At 35.1% G+C, this 20,936-nt stretch overlaps 1 protein-coding gene across 4 annotated transcripts; it reads left to right on the top strand.

Moving 5' to 3' along the window:
* The first annotated feature begins 1,464 nt into the window (after nt 1-1,464).
* LOC107612499 (uncharacterized) lies at nt 1,465-4,764 on the top strand. Of its 4 annotated transcripts, XM_088497604.1 has the most exons (5): nt 1,513-1,611; nt 1,688-1,750; nt 2,380-2,672; nt 2,821-2,937; nt 3,668-4,764. In XM_088497604.1, the coding sequence occupies exons 3-5, from the start codon at nt 2,382-2,384 to the stop codon at nt 4,502-4,504; spliced, it is 1,245 nt and encodes a 414-aa protein (XP_088353730.1). In that variant the 5' UTR covers nt 1,513-1,611; nt 1,688-1,750; nt 2,380-2,381; the 3' UTR covers nt 4,505-4,764. The 4 variants fall into 4 exon arrangements, with proteins under 4 accessions (XP_088353729.1, XP_088353730.1, XP_088353731.1 ...); XM_088497603.1 differs by lacking the exon at nt 1,688-1,750 and having other exon boundaries at nt 1,465-1,611; XM_088497605.1 differs by lacking the exon at nt 1,513-1,611 and having other exon boundaries at nt 1,632-1,750.
* Nucleotides 4,765-20,936: the final 16,172 nt, after the last annotated feature.

Raw genomic sequence — 20,936 nt, forward strand, 5'->3', positions numbered from 1 at the left:
ACAGAGATTGAAATAAATCTCAGTATTCTATTTGGTGCAAAGTGGGAGACAAAATTGAAACAACAATAAAACTCTAATTTAATTTGTACAAAGGGTAAAATTGGAATTAATTAATTGAAATGAGGATATTTTAGGTATAAAATGTTATTAAAGTTTCAGTCTCTATCTCTAAAAATTTTAGTCCCCTGTGTCCTTACTTTTTAGAGGTACTGAAATATTGAAATTTTAGGGACAGAGACAGAAATTTTAGTACCAGAATCTAAAAAACATGATATTGAGTCTCAGTCTTCCAGTTTCTGTCTCAGTACCTCAAAACAAACGCTACCTAAAGGTAGAACTACTTCAACAAAAGTCGTTATCAGCAAGAACAAATCTACATAGGAAAGTGTGGGGGCAAATGCCCCATTAAAATTTTATAAAGGTACATGTATTGTATAGAATAAAAATTTATTTGCCCCATGTCTCACTCAATAAGTAAATTTGACCACACTTCAATTTTTTTTAATTCTCTTTTATTATTATTCATTTGTAATTCTCTGTCTCCTAAGTAAGGATACTTAACTTCATTTTTTGTTTCTTTTTTATTTAGTCAAATATTTATTTTTATGTTTTTATATTTTTAATTCATATAATTATTCTACATTTTATTTTGTAGTTATGTTATTATATATATTTGTTATTATATAGTTATAATTATTGAATGATAAGATTCATCAGTAATTTAAATTTTGAAATATAGTAATATTAACTAGCAACAAATAATAGTTCAAATGAAAAATAAGATCTAAATACACAGATATTTATTGGTGTTTTTGAAGTTAGTTCTATTTTTGCTGGTAATAATGACATCAACTGAAATTTTAAATTTAGTTATAAATATTATAAAGAGTCAGTTTCATAATTCAATAAGAGATGAATTTTTAAATGATTATTTATTAACATATAATACAAAATTGACATTTAATTGTATTGACAATGAAAGAATTATTCAATCTTTTAAAAAAAATTATATGTTATTACTTAAATTACTATACAAATATTTTAATCTATTAGTTAAATAATTAGAAGACTAATTATATTTTATAATAATAATAAAATATAATTATAAAATTATTATTATATTATATATATTCTGGCCACTGATAAAATTTTTGGACGGCTCTACTATAAATACACTTATATAAATGTTCTAATTTACTAAATTCTGCCTAAAGTCTTTTGCTAACTTAAGCATCAAAATCTCTTACAGATATTACTTCCACCTCGTCACAAGGAATTCGGACGACAACACCGCGATACCAAACAAGTCGGATGCTGCCTCAGAAGAATTCTAGATCCCACGTCGACGCCAAAATCAACATTTAAGATAATTCTCGAAATAAAATGTATATTCTAATATTATTATCTTAATTTAAAAATAATTAATTTTTTATTTTATCAACTTTCTTACGTTAATAGATCCTCGTCCATTATTACACATTACACCTAACCAACCAAAAGAGTATGGTTCCCGCGAAAATCCACAAGAAAAACATAAATAATAAAAAAAAAAAAAAGAAAATTTAGCCTCTCCAATTCCACAAGAACGTGACGTGCTGCGGTGCTGTTCAGGTAGTGTCCTATCATCTCTGTGTTCATTTTATAGTTATCATTATTATTATTTTATCTTTCTGGCAAATTTCTTTAGGTTTTCTTGAGCTACATTTTGGAAGAATTACTGATAGAATCAGACATTTTCTGTTTTATCGAGGTATTAAGTATTTAATATCCATTTCAATTGATTCTCAAATCAGAAGATGACACAGGATCTTCGAATTAGCGACTTAAAAGTTAGAAGTATACACTCTTCGCAAGAAAAGTTTCCATTTATCATTTGCGACTTCAGAATGGGATGAAATGTATGCAAGGAGCTTGATCTAGGTTTTTTATTAGAAAGTGATTCTAAAATGGCAAGTCTCTGCGAGAAATGTTGCCTCGCTTGCTAAGATTTGATCACTGATTTCGTTTCTGATAGACATAGCACTGTGCAACATTTTTCTTTTCTTTTAGGGTTTGTTTGTGAGTTGGGATCTTTGGAGGTGACGGCAGGGAAGGGAATGAAGTGTTTGTTATTAGTTTAGAATTACAAGAGCCACTTGTTTGCTTAATGGTTCATGACTCGTGTATTTATAAATTTAGCTGTAATGTGATTATGAATGTGATTTACTAATTACTAGGTTCAAGGTTAATTTATTTGAGTCTAGTTTAGAAATATCAAAAGAAGCATGTAATATGTGTATTTTGGAATTTGTTCTCTGTTAGTATGGAATGCTAGGTAGTACGCTTGTGGATTTTTGTTGTAGTTTGAATCACCTTTAATGGTTTTCTATGTATGCGCAGACATGAGGTCGAGGAAATTGCACCAAAGAAACGAGGTGCTTGGAGGTTTTCCTGAGTTTGGTGCAATATTCATGTCTAATAGAAGTACTTTGCAAGAATGTTTTGAGAAGAGATTGTTTGGGCTACCTGTTGGTTACTCTGATTTTGTTCGAAACGTAAAGGAAGGAATGACTCTGTTCCTCTTTGAATTTGAAGAGCGAAAACTTTATGGGATTTTTGAAGCAACATCAGATGGTGGCATGAATATTGTTCCACAGGCGTATGTTTCAACAGGAAGGTCATTCCCTGCGCAGGTGCCAATTTATATGTTCTATTTCATTTGTTTTTTTCCAGTTCAGATATTCTTTTGTTGTTTCTGTTGATTTAAAGATCAGTGATCACTATAAGAAAATTCTTATGCTGATCTGTTTTATTGTTGATTCTGTTCTTTATATTGACCAGGTTAAATTCAAAATAAAATGGCACTGTGATCCTTTATCTGAAGATGAGTTTTATGGTGCCATTAAAGATAATTACTTTGGTTCCTACAAATTCAACTTTGGTCTCACTAAGGAGCAGGTGTGCTTTGTTTACAAGTTTTGGTTGACATTTATGCTTCATGTTCCTTGATATACTAGTGTGAGAAGTTAGTGTTTATCCATCTGTGTAGGATAGCCTGCTACAAAGCATTGTCCCATGAATTTAGTGGTGTGTCCATGTGTTTGACACACATGGGGCATGCATATGTATATGTTCAACTATTTATTTATTATGCTTGGACACACTTTGGACATGGCTCACACAAGGGCACGTGGGATACTCAACTTGGACAAACTTTTTATTTTTCACATCTATTCTGATGGGCAAACTCATCGGAAAATCCTCTCCAATAGCTTACTTGATATATTTCTAGTCTGCTCTTTGATTATGAATGCGATAACAACAATGGTGGAGAAGGGAATGAAGTTAATATTCAAATGCTCCCTCTAACTAAACATCGAAAATCAAAGGATGTCAATTAAACATCTTTCATTAAGTTCACTAATTATGTTATGTATTGGTAGGTGGCCTGCAATTTTTTCAGGATGGGATTTAGTAAGCATTGACATATAAAGAATGTCCAAAGTAGTGAAAATTGATGATTTAACATTTATGAATCTAAAGATATTGTAAATCTTGAAACTTACACTCATGTGCCATATTTGTTTCTTACAATGTTTAAGGATTTGGTGCCTTTGTATCCATTTCTTGTTGATTATTTGTGTCCAGATGATGTATAGTTTTATGATTCTTATTATTTTGATGTTAGATTGAGAGCCTTCTGCAGTTGTTCAGTTCAAGAAAGATTGAAGTCCCAAGAACTCCATGTCACAAAAAAAGGAAGAATAAAAAACAGGGTTACAAGTCTATAAAAGATGTGGGGAAGAAAGGGAGGTTTGCGGAGGTTGAAATCTTCAGAAGGAAGCCTGACAAAATTCATGGCAGTTCAGATATTTCAGAGCTAGACGTGGAAACATTTTTGGCATCTATTGCTTGTGGAAAATCTGAAGTCACCCATTCTGATGATGCTTATGATCCTGAAAATCCTGGTTTCCATCATTCAGTTGTCCCTAAGGATCTCAATGCTGCTTTTGGAGAATCACATGAGCTGGTTGCCTTGCAATCAAAGAAAGAAAACTTCAATTTTTCTGCAGAAGACACCTTGGAATATATACCCTTGTGTTTACCAGATTCTGCTGATGAAGAGGGTTTTGATGTTGGTGAATGTACAGGAGAAGAGCTAGGTAAATTTGTTGACAACAAATTGTCTATTATCCCTGTCCCTCAGTTACCACTTGTGTCTAATCTGAGTGATGAAGGATGTAACCAAAAGAAAATGGAGGATTCAGTCACTTCTTCAAATGGAAGTCCATGCTCTGGATTAGATAACTCGTCCTTGGCTGCTATTTCCTTCTCAGATGCAGTTGGCTTTCAGTCCAAACCTGGAAGTAATCGTTGTGAACTACAGCCAGCCAAGTGTTTGTATTCTGACAACCTGAAAAAGAGAGCCAGTGTGTTTTCCCGGTTAACTTTTCCTTCAAAGAATCAAAATGATCTTAGAATGAAGTTAGTGGATCATAAGTTGAGAGTCAAGCAGCATAGTTGAGGACAAATTTCCCAGAATACAAACATTATGATAAAGTTGACATACCAGGAATGTTGGGTTCCTATTATAACAGGACGTTTCAAGAAATCACTGCCAAATGATGGGATTGGATAGTACATAGTAGTATATTTAGATTGCTGTTTGGATTTGGAAACTGCATGGTTTTGCCAAAAAAAAGCTAAAAATAGAACCATTGTTAATATACCATGATAGAACAGTGATTCTTGGTCTAATTTTAATAGAAGTGATTTTAGCTTGAAGTGAGGGAAGCCTAGCCCAACCATTAATCTATGAGAAATCAATCTCATTAGTTTCGTTAATCGTGAGTCACATGATCTTAATGAAGTAACGTCAAGCTTTCTGATGGATCTATGCTTAACGAGTTCAGTCCAGTCTTTTCTTTTCTTTTTTAGTTTTTGTTTTATTTTTTTATAGGGAAATATTTGGTGTTAATGATTTGGATGAACCGAAGCAATATGAAGAGCAACATCTCATTCGGCATATGACTGTATTGAGAGGTAATGTCATGTATATATGATTTGGGATTCAACTAGTCAAAAGTAACATGGCACTCGATCAGTTTATGCACACTCAATATATCATGAATTGTTCAGCCATCAATAAGTTAAAAAGCCAAGTATTATAATCTGTACATTTTTTTAGGAAAAAATAACTCGTGACAATAGTTATTTCTACTTGATAAAGCATGCATTGTTCAGGTGAATGCTGCTATACACCATCTGAAGTTGGGTGTAATTCAATGATAAAAAGTTGAAACGATGTTCCAGCTTTGCAGTTCGTCTTTCCCCTTGTTTCTAACTTCCAAAGATTTGTGAACGGAAAATAAAAATAATCATCATGTGATCTAATATGATGTATGCTCATTTAGTTTTAATGTTGGTTTCACAATTGGTGGTGTGTTACAACCAAAGAAAATTGGTAAGTAGAAAGGAGTCATTTTCAAATAGGCAATGACTAATAGAAGAAACCCTACTCTTGTTGACCTTGATTCGTTGAACTTTTCTCTTATTCTGCGTAGAAGAGGAAAAAGGATAAACATTTTGCTAGTACAGAAAAAAATACGGTGATAGAAAATTCCTTTTAAAGCTCTGCATAGCTAAATAACTAAAAGGTTGAACATTCAACGCAATGAAGTAGGAGACTTAGTTACGCACATTAAGTTAGCTTGCTTCTGTGCTTGATCAACATCGTTTCTTTGCGAATTCGGCTTGAATATTGAAGGTTTAGCTGGATTGTTTTTGTAGCTTCTACATCGATACATAATTACATAGTTCTCAAACAAGCTAACTCTTATTACCTACTATACAGTTAAACAATGTGAGCATAAATTTAATTAAACTTAAAAGAAAATGGTGGTCTTAATTACTTCCATATTTCTATCCAATGTTTTGTCAAGAATCTTACCTCATCTTTTTATATATCTACTATATATAACTTAATAGAGCAAGTTTTGTAGCATGTCTTCATACACGTGTAATCTCAATCTCTCTCATTCTCCCTACATTTTTTCATCCCTCTTTATACCATGCTACCTCTTTGATGTGTCATGTGGCTCGCTCTCTTTAATAACTATAATTTATATTTTGGTTTAAAGTGTTGTCATGCATTATTTTTTATTACGGTTTACTTAACTTGTGTTCTAAAAATATACGTTAAATTATAAATTAAAAGATCTTTTTATTGAAAATATAATTTTTAAATTTTTAAAGCATTTGTTTTGTATTTATTCAAAAAATCATTTAAATTTTTTTATTAAAAATAGTTTATTATATGTTCTTAAGACACATATTAACTAAGTTTTTTATTATTATTATTTTCTAAATTTTTTGAGTTATATAATTTTTTAGATAAATCATTTTCTTCGTAAATATGATTTTAACTAAGTTATGAATCTAATTTTTCATGATGCAACTAATATTTATATTTTTTACAAACATTATATGTGTTTACGGTTTTGTAACTTAAGATATAAGTATATATTGCTAAATTTTAATTAAATATACTAAGAAGCAAGTCTCAAGAATACATAGATTAGCATTTATTAATAAACGATTTAATTTAAAATATTTTTATTATTAGGGTTAGGTACTTTTTTCGTCTTAAGGTTTTGGGTCGAAATCAAATCGTCTCCGACCTTTTTTTCTTATTAAAATCATCCTCAACGTTACAAAATGTTATAAAATCATCATTTTGTCCAGAAACAACATTTTTTGGATGATTTTACCCTTAAACAAAAATTTTAAAAAAAATCTTCAAAAAATGGATTCCACCAGATCCGTCCTCTCCACACCACACTCCCTCACTTCCTTCAGAAGCCGCAAGCTCTTCCCTTAGTTGCGGCACCTCATGCTACGGTTACCACCAGCGCCACGACGACGACGACGTAGGTTCCAGCTCCGCCGCAACATTGACAGGGAGAATCGGCCAGAGCAGAAAACAGAAAAGCTCGTGGATCTGCTGAATGAGGCGGAGGCGAAGAAGAAGGAAGAGGCGTTGGTGGAGCTGAAGCGAGTGGTGAAGGACCTGCAGCAAGGAGAGGATTTGGCGATTTATAATTTTCTGGGTGTTTTATATTTTTTTCCAAAACTTCAAATCGTACTCTCAACACACCAAACCTTGAAATCGTACTTTCATAATGGCGAAAAACGGCATCACCAACTCTCTACTCCCTCTATCCTCCTCCTCTAACCACATAATCCTCAACCTCTCCGAATCTCAATTTCCCCAACCCATTTCAGCTCATTGGATGCTCCAAACCCCCAATCATTCCTCCTACTTCAACCATAGACCCCTTTTGAAACGGCACACAGAATGTGAAAGGAGTGTACGAGTGGATGAAAATCCTTACTTTTGGTGCTGATTCAAATGGTGGTGTTTGGAGCGTGCTTGATGGCAGGGTAGTTGGCAACGAAGTTGTTTAGCTATTTTAGGGGGTTTTGGGTTCATTTTCGTTCCTCCTCTTTTCGTTCTTATTTATTTTTTATTTTTTTGAAAAACATAAATATCATTTCTTTCTTTTTAATTTTTTTTAAATTTCTGTTGTTGCTGATTTTAAATCTGAAGTTGCGGTTGATGATTGTTGAATTGTGGTTAAATTCAAAATTTCTGTTGATTTATTTTGTGGATATTGCTATTGACTTATTTTGTGGTTATTGTTGTTGTTGAATTTGCTATTGCTGAAATTGCTGAATTTGTTGTTGTTGAATTTGGTTGTTGCTGTTGCTGAATTTAATTTGTGGGTGGGTAATAGTGATTTAGAATGATGAACAGGTAATAGAGAGAAAGAAGATGTGATGGTTATAGTGGTAGTGGTGATGGTTATGGTGGCTGTGGTAATAGCTCTGAGGAAAGGGAGAAAGATGTGTAACAATGATGATGATGACGCAGAAGTTAGTGGTGAGAGTAAGGAAATTTTTTTGTTAAAGGAGAAAAGAAGAATTGAAAATTTTTTTGGGGGGGGGGGGAGGGAGTTCGAAGAGAGTAGGAAGAAAGAGACGGGAAGAAAAGAGATAACGGGGTGGGGTGGGATATTTTTGTTTTTGTTTTTTAATATTATTTTTATTAGTTTAATTAACTGTTAAAGATAATTTGGTCAAAAATTAAAATTGAGGTAGAAAATAACGATTTTATAATGTTTTGTAACGTTGAAAATGATTTTCATAAGAAAAAAAGGTCGAAAACGATTTTAATTTTGACTTTAGACCTTAAAGACAAAAAAAGTACTTTAACCTTTGATTTCATAATTTGTACAATTATACCGCTTTTAAAAATATTAAATTAGTTTTTAATTTAAAAAATTTAATTATTTTTATGACACAGATGTATCATCATATGTTTCAATCCATCAAAAGTATGATTTTAGTTAAGTTGTTGAATCCAATTTTCATTGTATAACTAATATTTGTATATTTTTTTTGGTTACAAACATTAGTCAGATTAACTTTTACGGTATATTAACATATAAGTAAAAGAATGTTAATTTCTTATAACTATTAAGGTATATAACTTAATATAAGAAGCAAGTCTATTTTTTTTTATTATTACACAATTGTATAGTTTCAGCTTTAGTTAAAAAATTATAGATAATATTTATTAATTTAAAATATTGATTATTCTTATTATTATTTTGTTTGTTTGTACAATTTTTTAGTTTTTAATTATTCAAGGGTTACTTGAAAAAGGGTATTTTGGGAGAATCAAGACCGACAACTCTAGCGACAAGAATTGGATAGAAGATAGCAGCGCTGATATTTGTAATGACACTTTAACGTCTAAGTTAAAGAGTGTACAAAGAGGTGGAGAGATTAAAGTTAGTGTGTGTATACTTTTGGGGGGCTTTAAGACCCTCTATTTATATAGTTACGAAGTGACGTCATGAAATCTTTGATTTAGTGAGATTTCTGGTAATTTTTTGCCATCTTTCATTCCAGATATGGAAGGTCATTGACATCGGAGATCACCGCAATCACAAGTTCCATCCTAAGCACAAGAGTGCTGGTTACCTTGTGTTTGGACCCAGACGCGAGTTTGTGCCCCCTTGGTTTGACCGGGTCGATGAGTCTAGCACATTAATAAACATCCAATGATTTTCAATTATAAAATAGTTAAATTATTTTTATGATACTAATTAGGTATACATTAAAAGCAAAATTTTAATTAAGTTATCAAATCCAATTTTTATGGTTGTAACTAATATTTTTGTACAAACATTATTTAGATAAGAATTTGCAATATAATAACTTAAGATATAGGTAAAAGGATTAACTTTTTACAACTATTAGGATATATAATATAATATACTAAGAAATAAGTCTAAAAAAATTTATTATTACAAAGTTTAATTTCAAGTGTAACTCTTTAGTTAAGAAATTAGGTAATTGTTTTGAGTGTTACCTGAAACGTGAATTTTGGACTTGAATATGAGATCTAAACTCCTTTTGAGGCAACGTCCGACTTGTTCTTACGCCGAAGTGCTGCCGTCTGAGTTTCTCGTGAGGAGGTGGGGGCTGGTACCTGCAAGAGACTCCAATGTTTAAGTCAGCAAGGGCTTTAGGCGGCTTTTAGTAGATTAGAATGTAAAATATACCTGAGGGTATCAGTATATTTATATTAGGGATCATAACCACCTTTGTTGGAGTATCTCCACCTATGTTGGTGGATAACCGTTCCCTTTATCAGGGGAGTTTGTTAGGATCTGTTTTTTAGAAAAGATAGAGATAGTTAGAGAGATTTGTGGAGACAGTTACTTGCTTGGACAAGTAGAGTGTAACGACCCAATTTCTGGTACGTCATGATCATACTAGAAACTGAGCGCTACCAACTTGTCTTCCTAATTATTATTTATTATTTATTATATGAGCCTGATTCGTTGTTAAAAGCGTAGTTATTTTGCGAGGTACTTTTTTTTTAAAACGTTTGGATTAAAAACAGAATGATTCATAATCAATTCACAAATAATAACAGATAAAACAGTTATAAACAACCACACTTATATACATCTCAACAGTTAATAACATTTGGTTATCCAGCCTTTATTAGAGTAAAGATCTTTAGTTAGAACACCCCTAGATATAGCTAGATAATAACTATATACATATGTATATATACAACATCTCAGGTCTTGACCTGTTCAAGAAGTCCCTAAGCTGGCACCCAGGCTAGCCTAGACTATATACTCACCTAGTCCCTCTAAACTACTAAAGCGAGGAAAAGTAGATTCTAAGTCTCCAAAACTCGAGTCAGGTCGAATGTCATCAAAAGGTGGAAGGTCGTCTACTCCTCTGCACGATCATACGTTATCAAAGAGCATCTCTCTAGTACTTCATCGAGTGGCCAAATAACAGCAACATCGTATGGAGGACTTAGGCTAAAGTTTGTAGATAAGTGGGGTGCAGATGTTGGCTGGCCTCACCGTATATACATATAAATAGAGGACGAATTCACCCTAGACTCAGAAGACTACCTAGAGCAGAATCCTCTTTGCAAACGGTCATCAGCAAACTACGGAAGGGTACCCATGATTCCATCTAGAAGGGGAAGGGAGAGAGAACGGGTAAGAACTGGAGAGTTCTTAGTAGGGCCGGGGTTATTAGTTAAGTTCATTAATTCTGTGTTGTTTGGTAGACGAATAATAGAATATAGAGAAGCAGTAAACAGAAGACAAATAAATAGAGAAAATAGAAAAAACAGAAAATAGAACACAAATAGAAGAATACAAGAAAGTAAAACACAGACACAGTGAATAGAATACAAACAAAGAAAGCATACATTCAAACAACAATCATAACAGAGGAAATGCGCAACCAAATATGATGCATGTCTAGCCCTAATGCAGGTAATGAGCTCATTTGTCGGCTACATACCCGCTCCCGACGTTACCCAGCAACCTCTGTCTGGATAAGGCTTTCCTGTTGGCAATACCCACTGCAAGTAACCTTTGCCTTGCAGGGCGGCACTTATTAGCCGATATACGCCCAACACACTCACTGTAAGCAACCTTTGTCTTACAAGAGCAACAACACACTCACTGTAAGCAACCTCTGTCTTACAGCAAAGCATTATAGCAAGGTATCCCAGGAAAGCACTCTCAGTGGTTGTACCACCATCTATCTGACTGCCTCAGTGCAGTAGATGATCATACAAATAACTCTGGAGTTGCCTTAATGCAACAAATGACCTTTCAACAGGCCCTCTGCTTGTTCTCTACTCTATTTATCATAATACTCTTTTCTCCTTATATCTCTTTACTCTATTCTAGTTTCTCTTTTCTCTGTATCTCTTTACTTTGCTCTGGTTACTCTGCTCTGATTTCTCTGCTTAACATATGTATTTAAAGCTTATGTAAATTTCGGTATTTATAGTTAGTCTGTCCCAAGTATAGGTTCATTAAGTCTATATTGAAATAGTTTAACTTTTCATATTATACCTAACCCTAGTCGCAACTCAAGAATTAACTATGTTGCCCTAGTTCGTTCACTAGTCTCTGTCTGTTTATCTGTCATTAAAACTTTACAGACTTTTCTTTGGTTTTTATTTTTTCTTTAACTTTTTATCTTTCCTTTATCTTTGCCTCACTAACATGTTATTACCACTCCCTAAGTGTTTTATGAAGGTAATTATGAGATTCTGCGCTTAAAGTTGTCTTTCTAAAGCTTTTACAGAAAACTGCCTTTTTCGCATTATTTTAATATTTTTATTAAAATATTATTTTTAATTAAATATTATTATTTAATATTTTATTATTATTTATTATTTTATCATTAAAATTTCGAAAATTACCCCACTTTAACTTTTAACCTTTAAAATTCACTTTTTACCACCCGTAACTTTTAATATTTCTACCTTAACCACCCTAACTTTCAGAAATTACCAAATAACCCTCAAATACCAAATATTTTACTTCCTTGCCCTTTTCAAGATCTAAGGCCTGTTATTCCATGTTCTTCATCACACTCATAGTGTTCTTCGTAAATTCTTCAGATTCTTTCTCTGTTTTTACCCGTTTTTCAGTCTCTTCAGCAACCGATTTTTACCAAAATTCAAAATAAATTCTCAGCCACTAAAATCCCATCTTCTCTACATGATTTTAACACAAATGGAACCCCAATTTAGGGCCTAGGGTTTCATTTTTTCAGCAGCTCCAAGAACATGAACTCAAAGCTTGAATTTCATCAAATTTTATCAAAATTTCACCAAATTTTCACCAAGAATCAATCATATATGCAACCAATTTTTAGCACAACCAAATCATACAACATTTACACAACTAAAACACAAATAATCAAGTTTAATTTCTTCACACCCTACCTGATTTTACTGCTCCTAATTCGGTTATACTTTCAGGTGGTCCTTAAGCACTTTTTCCTCCTAAATCACATCAAGAACAACTTTAAATCCACAAACCCTCAACTGACCAAATCTCTCTCAGCATGTTTGGAAGGGATATATCACCTTAAACACTCTATAAATTAATGTTTCTTGGCCCTCAAGTCAAGTTAAGCATGATTCCTAAGGAAGAACATCAAGAAAACACATGTTTAAGCATGTTTCCTTGAAAACCGAATTGAAGAGGGAGGGAGACAGCCATCTCACCTTATTTTCAGCCTTGATAACTTACATGGTTATGTAGAGAAAGAATAGAGGATCATTTTGGTCGGATTGGAATTTTGATTTGAGTTTTAGTTCAGCAGAAATCAAGCTTTGAAGATTTGGAACTAAGAGCTTTTCTCTCCTTTTTCTCTTGATGATTTTCGGCCACAATGAGCAAATGAGGCAGCCTTGGGAGTTTTGGGGTTGTAGGGTGAGTTGTGATTGGATGGCTTGGAGGTGGGTTAAAATAATATTAAAATATCTCAGGTGTATAACTACTAAAACTAGATGTATCGGAACACTTGTGAAAACATCTCTAAAAATTATTTTCTGAGCTACTAGCATAAATGAAACTAGTAACATATTTATTGTGAGAATAAAACATGTATAATGAGACCTTACCATTGCTAAGCTGCACTAGTAAACTGTGAACCCGGTTAAACCGATTTTCTGTTTTTAACTAAAACAGACCAGGTAACCTTATAATATCATTCAAGCTCCTTCTAATACTAATATAATGATAATATTATCCTATTATCTTTCTTCTCTCATGAATCGAGTCCGGTTCATCAAACTGAGACTATTTACGAAAAACAGAATCAAAACTCCTAACCGATACGGTTCAAAAACTAGGTTCTTCGTGAATGCGTTATCGAGCTTGCCTCAAAAGAGGTCCTAGCTTAAACATGGCATAATGACAATGAGGATTAAAATTCTTGATGATATAGAAGAGGTTCTCCCCTTACTGATCTTCCGGAGAAATTCGTATTTTCAGAAAAGATCTCACGTACTTGAAAATCGGAGTTGCTACATTCTACCCTCCTAAAAAAAAATTTTGTCCTCAAAATTTAACATGCACATAAGAAGTTATAGTATTATCTAGCAGAAAACAAAATCATAGTGTGGTACTCACCTCGAGTGGAAGAACTAGATGCATTAGTGTTGCCAGCAGTTACGGTAAAAACCCTTCCATGTCGTTGTGGCCTAGATGGATCTCGAACAAACCTTTTTGGGCAATTCCTCGATATATGTCCATACTCTCCGTAAGTAAAACAAGTGTGTGTCCCATATCTACAAGCTCTATTACCATGATCCTTCCCACACCTTGAGCATACTGAAATATCTTGAGTTTGCTGAGGTTGACCTCCTTCTTCCTCTCCCAAATTATAGTTGTTGTGGTTGCCATTGTTACGAGCGAGAAGGTTACCATTTTGTTGATTTCCATTTTGGCACTGGAACTGACCATTGGCCTTAAAGTTACGACCTTCAGGGGCTAGACATGAATAAAATCTCTTCTTGAGGCCTCCCTACGATTCGCTCGAGCTATTGCCACCTTCTTCGAACATTCTTCCCCTAGTTTACTTTTATTCACCAGTTCAGCAAAATTTCTTATCTCTAGCGGAACAACAGAATTCATCAGTTCTTATCGGAGTCCTCCTTCAAACTTCAAACACTTCCATTCCTCAAAGTCTGCTGGGTTTCCTTGACAAATCTTGGAAAAACGGCACAAGTCATCAAACTTTTGAGCATACTCAGCAATAGTCATATCTCCTTGCTTCAGCTGCATAAGCTCCATCTCCTTGGTATCACGTGCTGCTCTCGGAAAATACTTCTTATAAAATTCGTCTCTAAAGGAATCCCAAGGAATGTCACCTTCATTTTGTTGCAACAGTTGCTGTATCCCTTGCCACCAGTACTCAGCCTCTCCTTCGAGCATATAAGTAGCAAACTCCACATGTTGGCCTTCTGGAACATGTTGTGCTCGTAGTGATCGCTCGATACCTCGGAACCAGTTGTCAGCATCAGTCGCAACAAGTGTACCTTTGAACTTAGGCAGCTTCACTTTCAGAAATGTAGCAAGGGTCATGGGTTTATCAAGATGCGCTGGATCAGCCTTGTTGTTTCCATTATCCTCTCCGTTTTCGTTTTCATTTTCATTTCTCACTCCGAGATGCTCAATAGCCCTAGCAGCAGCCATCGCAGCCTCACGCACTGCCTCAGCTACAATGTTCATCGTAGCCATAAAGGTTTTCTGTTCTCTCTCTCGGTTATCACTTGGGGTTCCTTCCCGCGCACTCCATCTCCGTGGTCCCATTGTAGTCCTATTCACACCAAACAATCGTTATTAAGGTGATCAGTCTCAATACCTCAAGTTAAGTGTGAACATTCCCAAAATGAAAACACAGAAACAATCATGCAACACATATCATTGAGATATCCTATAAGCATGAGACACACAACAGAGTATGCAATGAAGCATAGTCAGTCCACTCCCCAGGCTCTACTGGGAATGAACTGCTCTGATACCAAATTGTAACGACCCAATTTCTGGTACGTCATGATCATACTAGAAACTGAGCGCTACCAACTTGTCTTCTTAATTATTATCTATTATTTATTATATGAGCCTGATTCGTCGTTAAAAGCGTAGTTATTTTGCAAGGTACTTTTTTTTAAAAAACATTTGGATTAAAAACAGAATGATTCATAATCAATTCACAAATAATAACAGATAAAACAGTTATAAACAACCACACTTATATACATCTCAACAGTTAATAACATTCGGTTATCCAGCCTTTATTAGAGTAAAGATCTTTAGTTAGAACACCCTTAGATATAGCTAGACAATAATTATATACATATATATACATACAACATCCCAGGTCCTGACCTATTCAAGAAGTCCCTAAGCTGGCACCCAGGCTAGCCTAGACTCTATACTCACCTAGTCCCTCTAAACTACTAAGGCGAGGGAAAGTACGTTCTAAGTCTCCAAAACTCGAGTCAGGTCGAATGTCATCAAAAGGTGTAAGGTCGTCTACTCCTCTGCATGATCATACGTCATCAAAGAGCATCTCTCTAGTACTTCATCGAATGGCCACATAACAGCAACATCGTACGTAGGACTTAGGCTAAAGTTTGTAGATAAGTGGGGTGCAGACATTGGTTGGCCTCACCGTATATACATATAAACAGAGGATGAATTCACCCTAGACTCAGAAGACTACCTAGAGCAGAATCCTCTTTGTGAACGGTCATCAGCGAACTACGGAAGGGTACCCATGATTCTATTTAGAAGGGGAAGGGAGAGAGAACGGGTAAGAACTGGGGAGTTCTTAGTAGGGCCGGGGTTATTAGTTAAGTTCATTAATTCTGTGTTGTTTGGCAGACGAATAATAGAATATAGAGAAGCAGTAAACAGAAGACAGATAAATAGAGAAAATAGAGAAAACAGAAAATAGAACACAAATAGAAGAATACAAGAAAGTAAAACACAGGCACAGTGAATAGAATACAAACAAAGAAAGCATACATTCAAACAACAATCATAACAGAGGAAATGCGGAACCAAATATGATGCATGTCTAGCCCTAATGAAGGTAATGAGCTCATTTGTCAGTTACATACCCGCTCCCGATGTTACCCAGCAACCTCTGTCTGGATAAGGCTTTCCTGTTGGCAATACCCACTGCAAGCAACCTTTGTCTTGCGGGGTATCCACTGCAAGCAACCTGTGTCTTGCAGGGCGGCACTTATTAGCCGATATACGCCCAACACACTTACTGTAGCAACCTCTATTTTACAGGAGCAACAACACACTCACTGTAAGCAACTTCTGTCATACAGGAGCAACAACACACTCACTGTAAGCAACCTCTATCTTACAGGAGCACCCTAATCTTGATACTTCTGTAAGAAACTTCTGTCTTACAGCAAAGCATTATAGCAAGGTATCCCAGGAAAGCACTCTCAGTGGTTGTACCACCATCTATCTGACTGCCTCAGTGCAGTAGATGATCATACAAATAACTCTGGAGTTGCCTTAATGCAACAAATGACCTTTCAACAGGCCCTCTGCTTGTTCTCTACTCTATTTATCATAATACTCTTTTCTCCTTATATCTCTTTACTCTATTCTGGTTTCTCTTTTCTCTGTATCTCTTTACTTTGCTCTGGTTACTCTGCTCTGATTTCTCTGCTTAACATATGTATTTAAAGCTTATGTAAATTTCGGTATTTATAGTTAGTCTGTCCCAAGTATAGGTTCATTAAGTCTATATTGAAATAGTTTAACTTTTCATATTATACCTAACCCTAGTCGCAACTCAAGAATTAACTATGTTGCCCTAGTTCGTTCACTAGTCTCTGTCTGTTTATCTGTCATTAAAACTTTACAGACTTTTCTTTGGTTTTTATCTTTTCTTTAACTTTTTATCTTTCCTTTATCTTTGCCTCACTAACATGTTATTACCACTCCCTAAGTGTTTTATGAAGGTAATTATGAGATTCTGCGCTTAAAGTTGTCTTTTTAAAGCTTTTATAGAAAACTGCCTTTTTCGCATTATTTTATTATTTTATCATTAAAATTTCGAAAATTACCCCACTTTAACTTTTAACCTTTAAAATTCACTTTTTACCACTCGTAACTTTTAATATTTCTACCTTAACCACCCTAACTTTCAGAAATTACCAAATAACCCCCCAAACACCAATATTTTACTTCTTTGCCCTTTTCAAGAACTAAGGCCTGTTCTTCCATGTTCTTCATCACACTCAAAGTGTTCTTCGTGTTCTTCGTAAATTCTTCAGATTCTTTCTCTGTTTTTACCCATTTTTGAGTCTTTTCAGCAACCGATTTTTACCAAAATTTAAAATAAATTCCCAGCCACTAAAACCCCATATTCTCTACATGATTTTAACACAAATTGAATCCGAATTTAGGGCCTAGGTTTTCGTTTTTTCAGCAGCTCCAAGAACATGAACTCAAAGCTTGAATTTCATCAACTTTCATCAAAATATCACCAAATTTTTACCAAGAATCAGTCATATATGCAACCAATTTTTAGCACAGCCAAATCATACAACATTCACACAACTCAAACACAAATAATCAAGATTAATTTTGTCACACCCTACCTGGTTTTGCTACTCCTAATTTGGTTATACTTTCAGGTGGTCCTTAAGCACTTTTTCCTCCTAAATCACATCAAGAACAACTTTAAATCAACAAACTCTCAACTGACCAAATCTCTCTCAGCATGTTAGAAAGGGATATCTCACCTTAAACTTGCTGGAAATTAATGTTTCTTGGCCCTCAAGTCAAGTTAAGCATGATTCCTAAGGAAGAACATCAAGAAAACACATGTTTAAGCATGTTTCCTTGAAAACCGAATTGAAGAGGGAGGGAGACAGCCATCTCACCTTATTTCCATCCTTGATAACTTACATGGTTATGTAGAGAAAGAAGAGAGGATCATTTTGGTCGGATTGGAATTTTGATTTGAGTTATAGTTCAGCAGAAATCAAGCTTTGAAGATTTGGAACTAAGAGCTTTTCTCTCCTTTTTCTCTTGATGATTTTTGGCCACAATGAGCAAATGAGACAGCCTTGGGGGTTTTGGGGGTGTAGGGTGAGTTGTGATTGGTTGGCTTGGAGGTGGTTTAAAATAATATTAAAATATCTCAGGTGTATAACTACTAAAACTAGATGTATCGGAACACTTGTGAAAACATCTCTAAAAATTATTTTCTGAGCTACTAGCATAAATGAAACTAATAACATATTTATTATGAGAATAAAACATGTATAATGAAGCCTTACCATTGCTAAAGTCATCAGAGAGTGCTGGTACTAAGCTGCACCAGTAAACTGTGAACCCGGTTAAACCGATTTTCTGTTTTTAACTAAAACAGACCAGGTAACCTTATAATATCATTCAAGAAACTTCTAATACTAATATAATGATAATATTATCCTATTATCTCTCTTCTCTCATGAATCGAGTCCGGTTCATCAAACTGAGACTATTTACGAAAAACAGAATCAAAACTCCTAACCGATAAGGTTCAAAAACTAGGTTCTTCGTGACTCCGTTATCGAGCTTGCCTCAAAAGAGGTCCTAGCTTAAACATGGCATAATGACAATGAGGATTAAAATTCTTGATGATATAGCAGAGGTTCTCCCCTTACTGATCTTCTGGAGAAATTCGTATTTTCAGAAAAGATCTCACGTACTCGAAAATTGGGGTTGTTACATAGAGCTGAGCTCCCTTTGTTGCGTCCGACCTCTTTGAAGAGGTCGGGTATGCGGCTTAGGCCTCCTCTTTGGATTGCGCCTTCTACTTTTATTGGGTCTAACTTTCATGAATTTGAGCCACAGTATGAACAGTGTCCCTGCTTGAGTCTGAGCTTTACATGAGGTTGGGCTAAAATATTTTGTGGCTCCAATCTTGATGTCGGGTATGCCTCTTTCAAGAGGTTGGGTACTCATGTATTTTTGAAAATTTGAAATTTTTAACGTTGCCTCTTTAAATGAGGGGCGAACGTTTCACGGCAGTTCCCTTGAGATTCGCACACGTCTTTAATCGGGGGACGAACAGACTCTTTACAAATTTGGTGTCTTTTGTCTGATTTCTTTTGCTGGTATCCGAACTCTTTAGTGACTATTTGTTTATTTTGTATTTATAGGTGTAGCTTTTATGTCTCAATTTTTTGTTCCCAGTATGTCGACAAAAGTTCTCCCTAATCTTTTGGCTTGGGTAGATACTCATGTCCTTTCCTCTGTTTCTGTAGTCGATAAAGAGTATATTGATGTATTTCATAGGCATCACAGGATATGTGAAAATCAAGAAGATGAGTGGAATTACGAGTTAGTGGAACCCGACCCTGAGGAGAGAGTATGTTTCCCTCTTTTGAACAATTCGGATGACCCCTTTTTCTATGCATATGATTACTTCTTTACGAAGTTAGGTATTATGGTTCCCTTTTTTGATTTTGAAACAAACATCCTTCCCAGCTTCACCTAAATTTTTGGAATTTTCTGAAAATTTATTAGCTTTTGTGTCAAGAGCTTGAGGTTCGACCTTCCCTCAAGGTTTTCTTTCACCTTTTTGTCTTAACAAAACCCGGATCTTTGAAAGGGGAGTCTTCTTGGTTTTCCTTTCACGATTTTAAAAAATATTTCTTTAAAGTCCGAGCTGTAGAGGGTGCCCGGCCTTTCTATCTAGATGAAAATGATGATCATTCTTTTCCATTATATTGGGAGAAAAAACCAGTAAGTACAACATAGATGCCTTAGATGATATTGAAAAGTGCATGGTGGATGTGTTTGAAAAGTGCTGGGGCCGAGCTCTTCACTTGGATACTAAAAGATTCTTAGGAAACTTCAGTCAGCTTTGGTTTGAGCTAGGTAGATTTTCGACCTTTAGCTTTTATAACCTTTCAGTTGTAACTTGTTTAGCTAAGTGGCCTTTTATTTCTACTTTGCAGAGACCATGGCTCCAAAGTCTGTGGCAATAAAACAGCTAGTTGTGGCCCGAGGTATTAAGGAAAAAGAAGCTGGGGGTGCTTCTGTCTGACCTTCCCCGAAGAAGTCAGATTCGGGTCCTTTAGCCTAGAGGAAGATCAACCCCACCCCCTCCATTCGATTCATTCCCCCTGATTCTCCATCAAAGGGTGTGGCAGTTTCTACTTCTCCTTTGTCTTCAGAGCCTCCTCTAAAAAGGCAAAAAACTGTTGAAGAGGGGAGTATTTATGATAAAGGGTTCGACGGGATTGCCTGGAGTGAGAAAAACATCCTTCCCCATAGCCGCATTAGCATGGACGATAGGGCTACTCAGAATCATCTCCAACTTATGGCCCGAAATGGAATTCAGATAGTTGGGGTATGTACATCTTTGGCCATGGAGCTGCAAAAGACTCCCCTTAGTGCCACCCACAGCTCTTTGGTGGCTGCCCAAGCTGAGGTGGAAATGCTTAAAGAGATAGAGAAGGAGATGGAGGAGGAGAAAGATGGACTGTTGTCCGACTTAGAGAAAGCTCGGTCTCGGGTAAAGAAGGCAGAAGCGACTGCGAACATGGCGGAGGGGATAAAAAAAGCGGATGAAATCTATACTCGGGTTATGGGGAGAAAATTGACTTTTAGAAGGAGTTAAAAAATTCCAGAGACGGATATGCTGCTCTTCAAGAGTTAGTGGTCGAAGGGATGGATGAAATGCTTAACAATCTGAAGGCTCAAGTCCAGGTCCTTGCCTCCGGGATCGATTGATAAACCCATATTTTATGATATATTTTGTGCTTAATCTGAGTGATTTATTCAATCCTTCACCCACTTATTCATATTAATTGCATGGTTTTACTTTCCTTTTCCTTATTATGTGATGTATGTGAAAAACATGTTTCCTATGCTTAAAAATAATTATTTTGATTACCCTTTATTTCCATTCGATGTCGTGATTCGTGTGTTGAGTAATTTCAGATCTTCTAAGGCAGGAATGACTTAAAGGATGGAAAGAAAACATACAAAAATGGACGGAAAGCA

This window comes from Arachis ipaensis, chromosome B8, assembly GCF_059453495.1.
Source record: "Arachis ipaensis isolate K30076 ecotype BB chromosome B8, ASM5945349v1, whole genome shotgun sequence".
Taxonomy (NCBI): Eukaryota; Viridiplantae; Streptophyta; class Magnoliopsida; order Fabales; family Fabaceae; genus Arachis; species Arachis ipaensis.

Bases quoted from the DNA above. Each gene is read 5' to 3' on its own strand.
- LOC107612499 (XM_021109545.2), top strand. From the start codon at position 2,358: ATGGTTTTCTATGTATGCGCAGACATGAGGTCGAGGAAATTGCACCAA. The intron at 2,673-2,820 runs GTGCCAATTTAT...TATATTGACCAG, and splicing joins GAAGGTCATTCCCTGCGCAG to GTTAAATTCAAAATAAAATG. The intron at 2,938-3,667 runs GTGTGCTTTGTT...TTTTGATGTTAG, and splicing joins TTGGTCTCACTAAGGAGCAG to ATTGAGAGCCTTCTGCAGTT.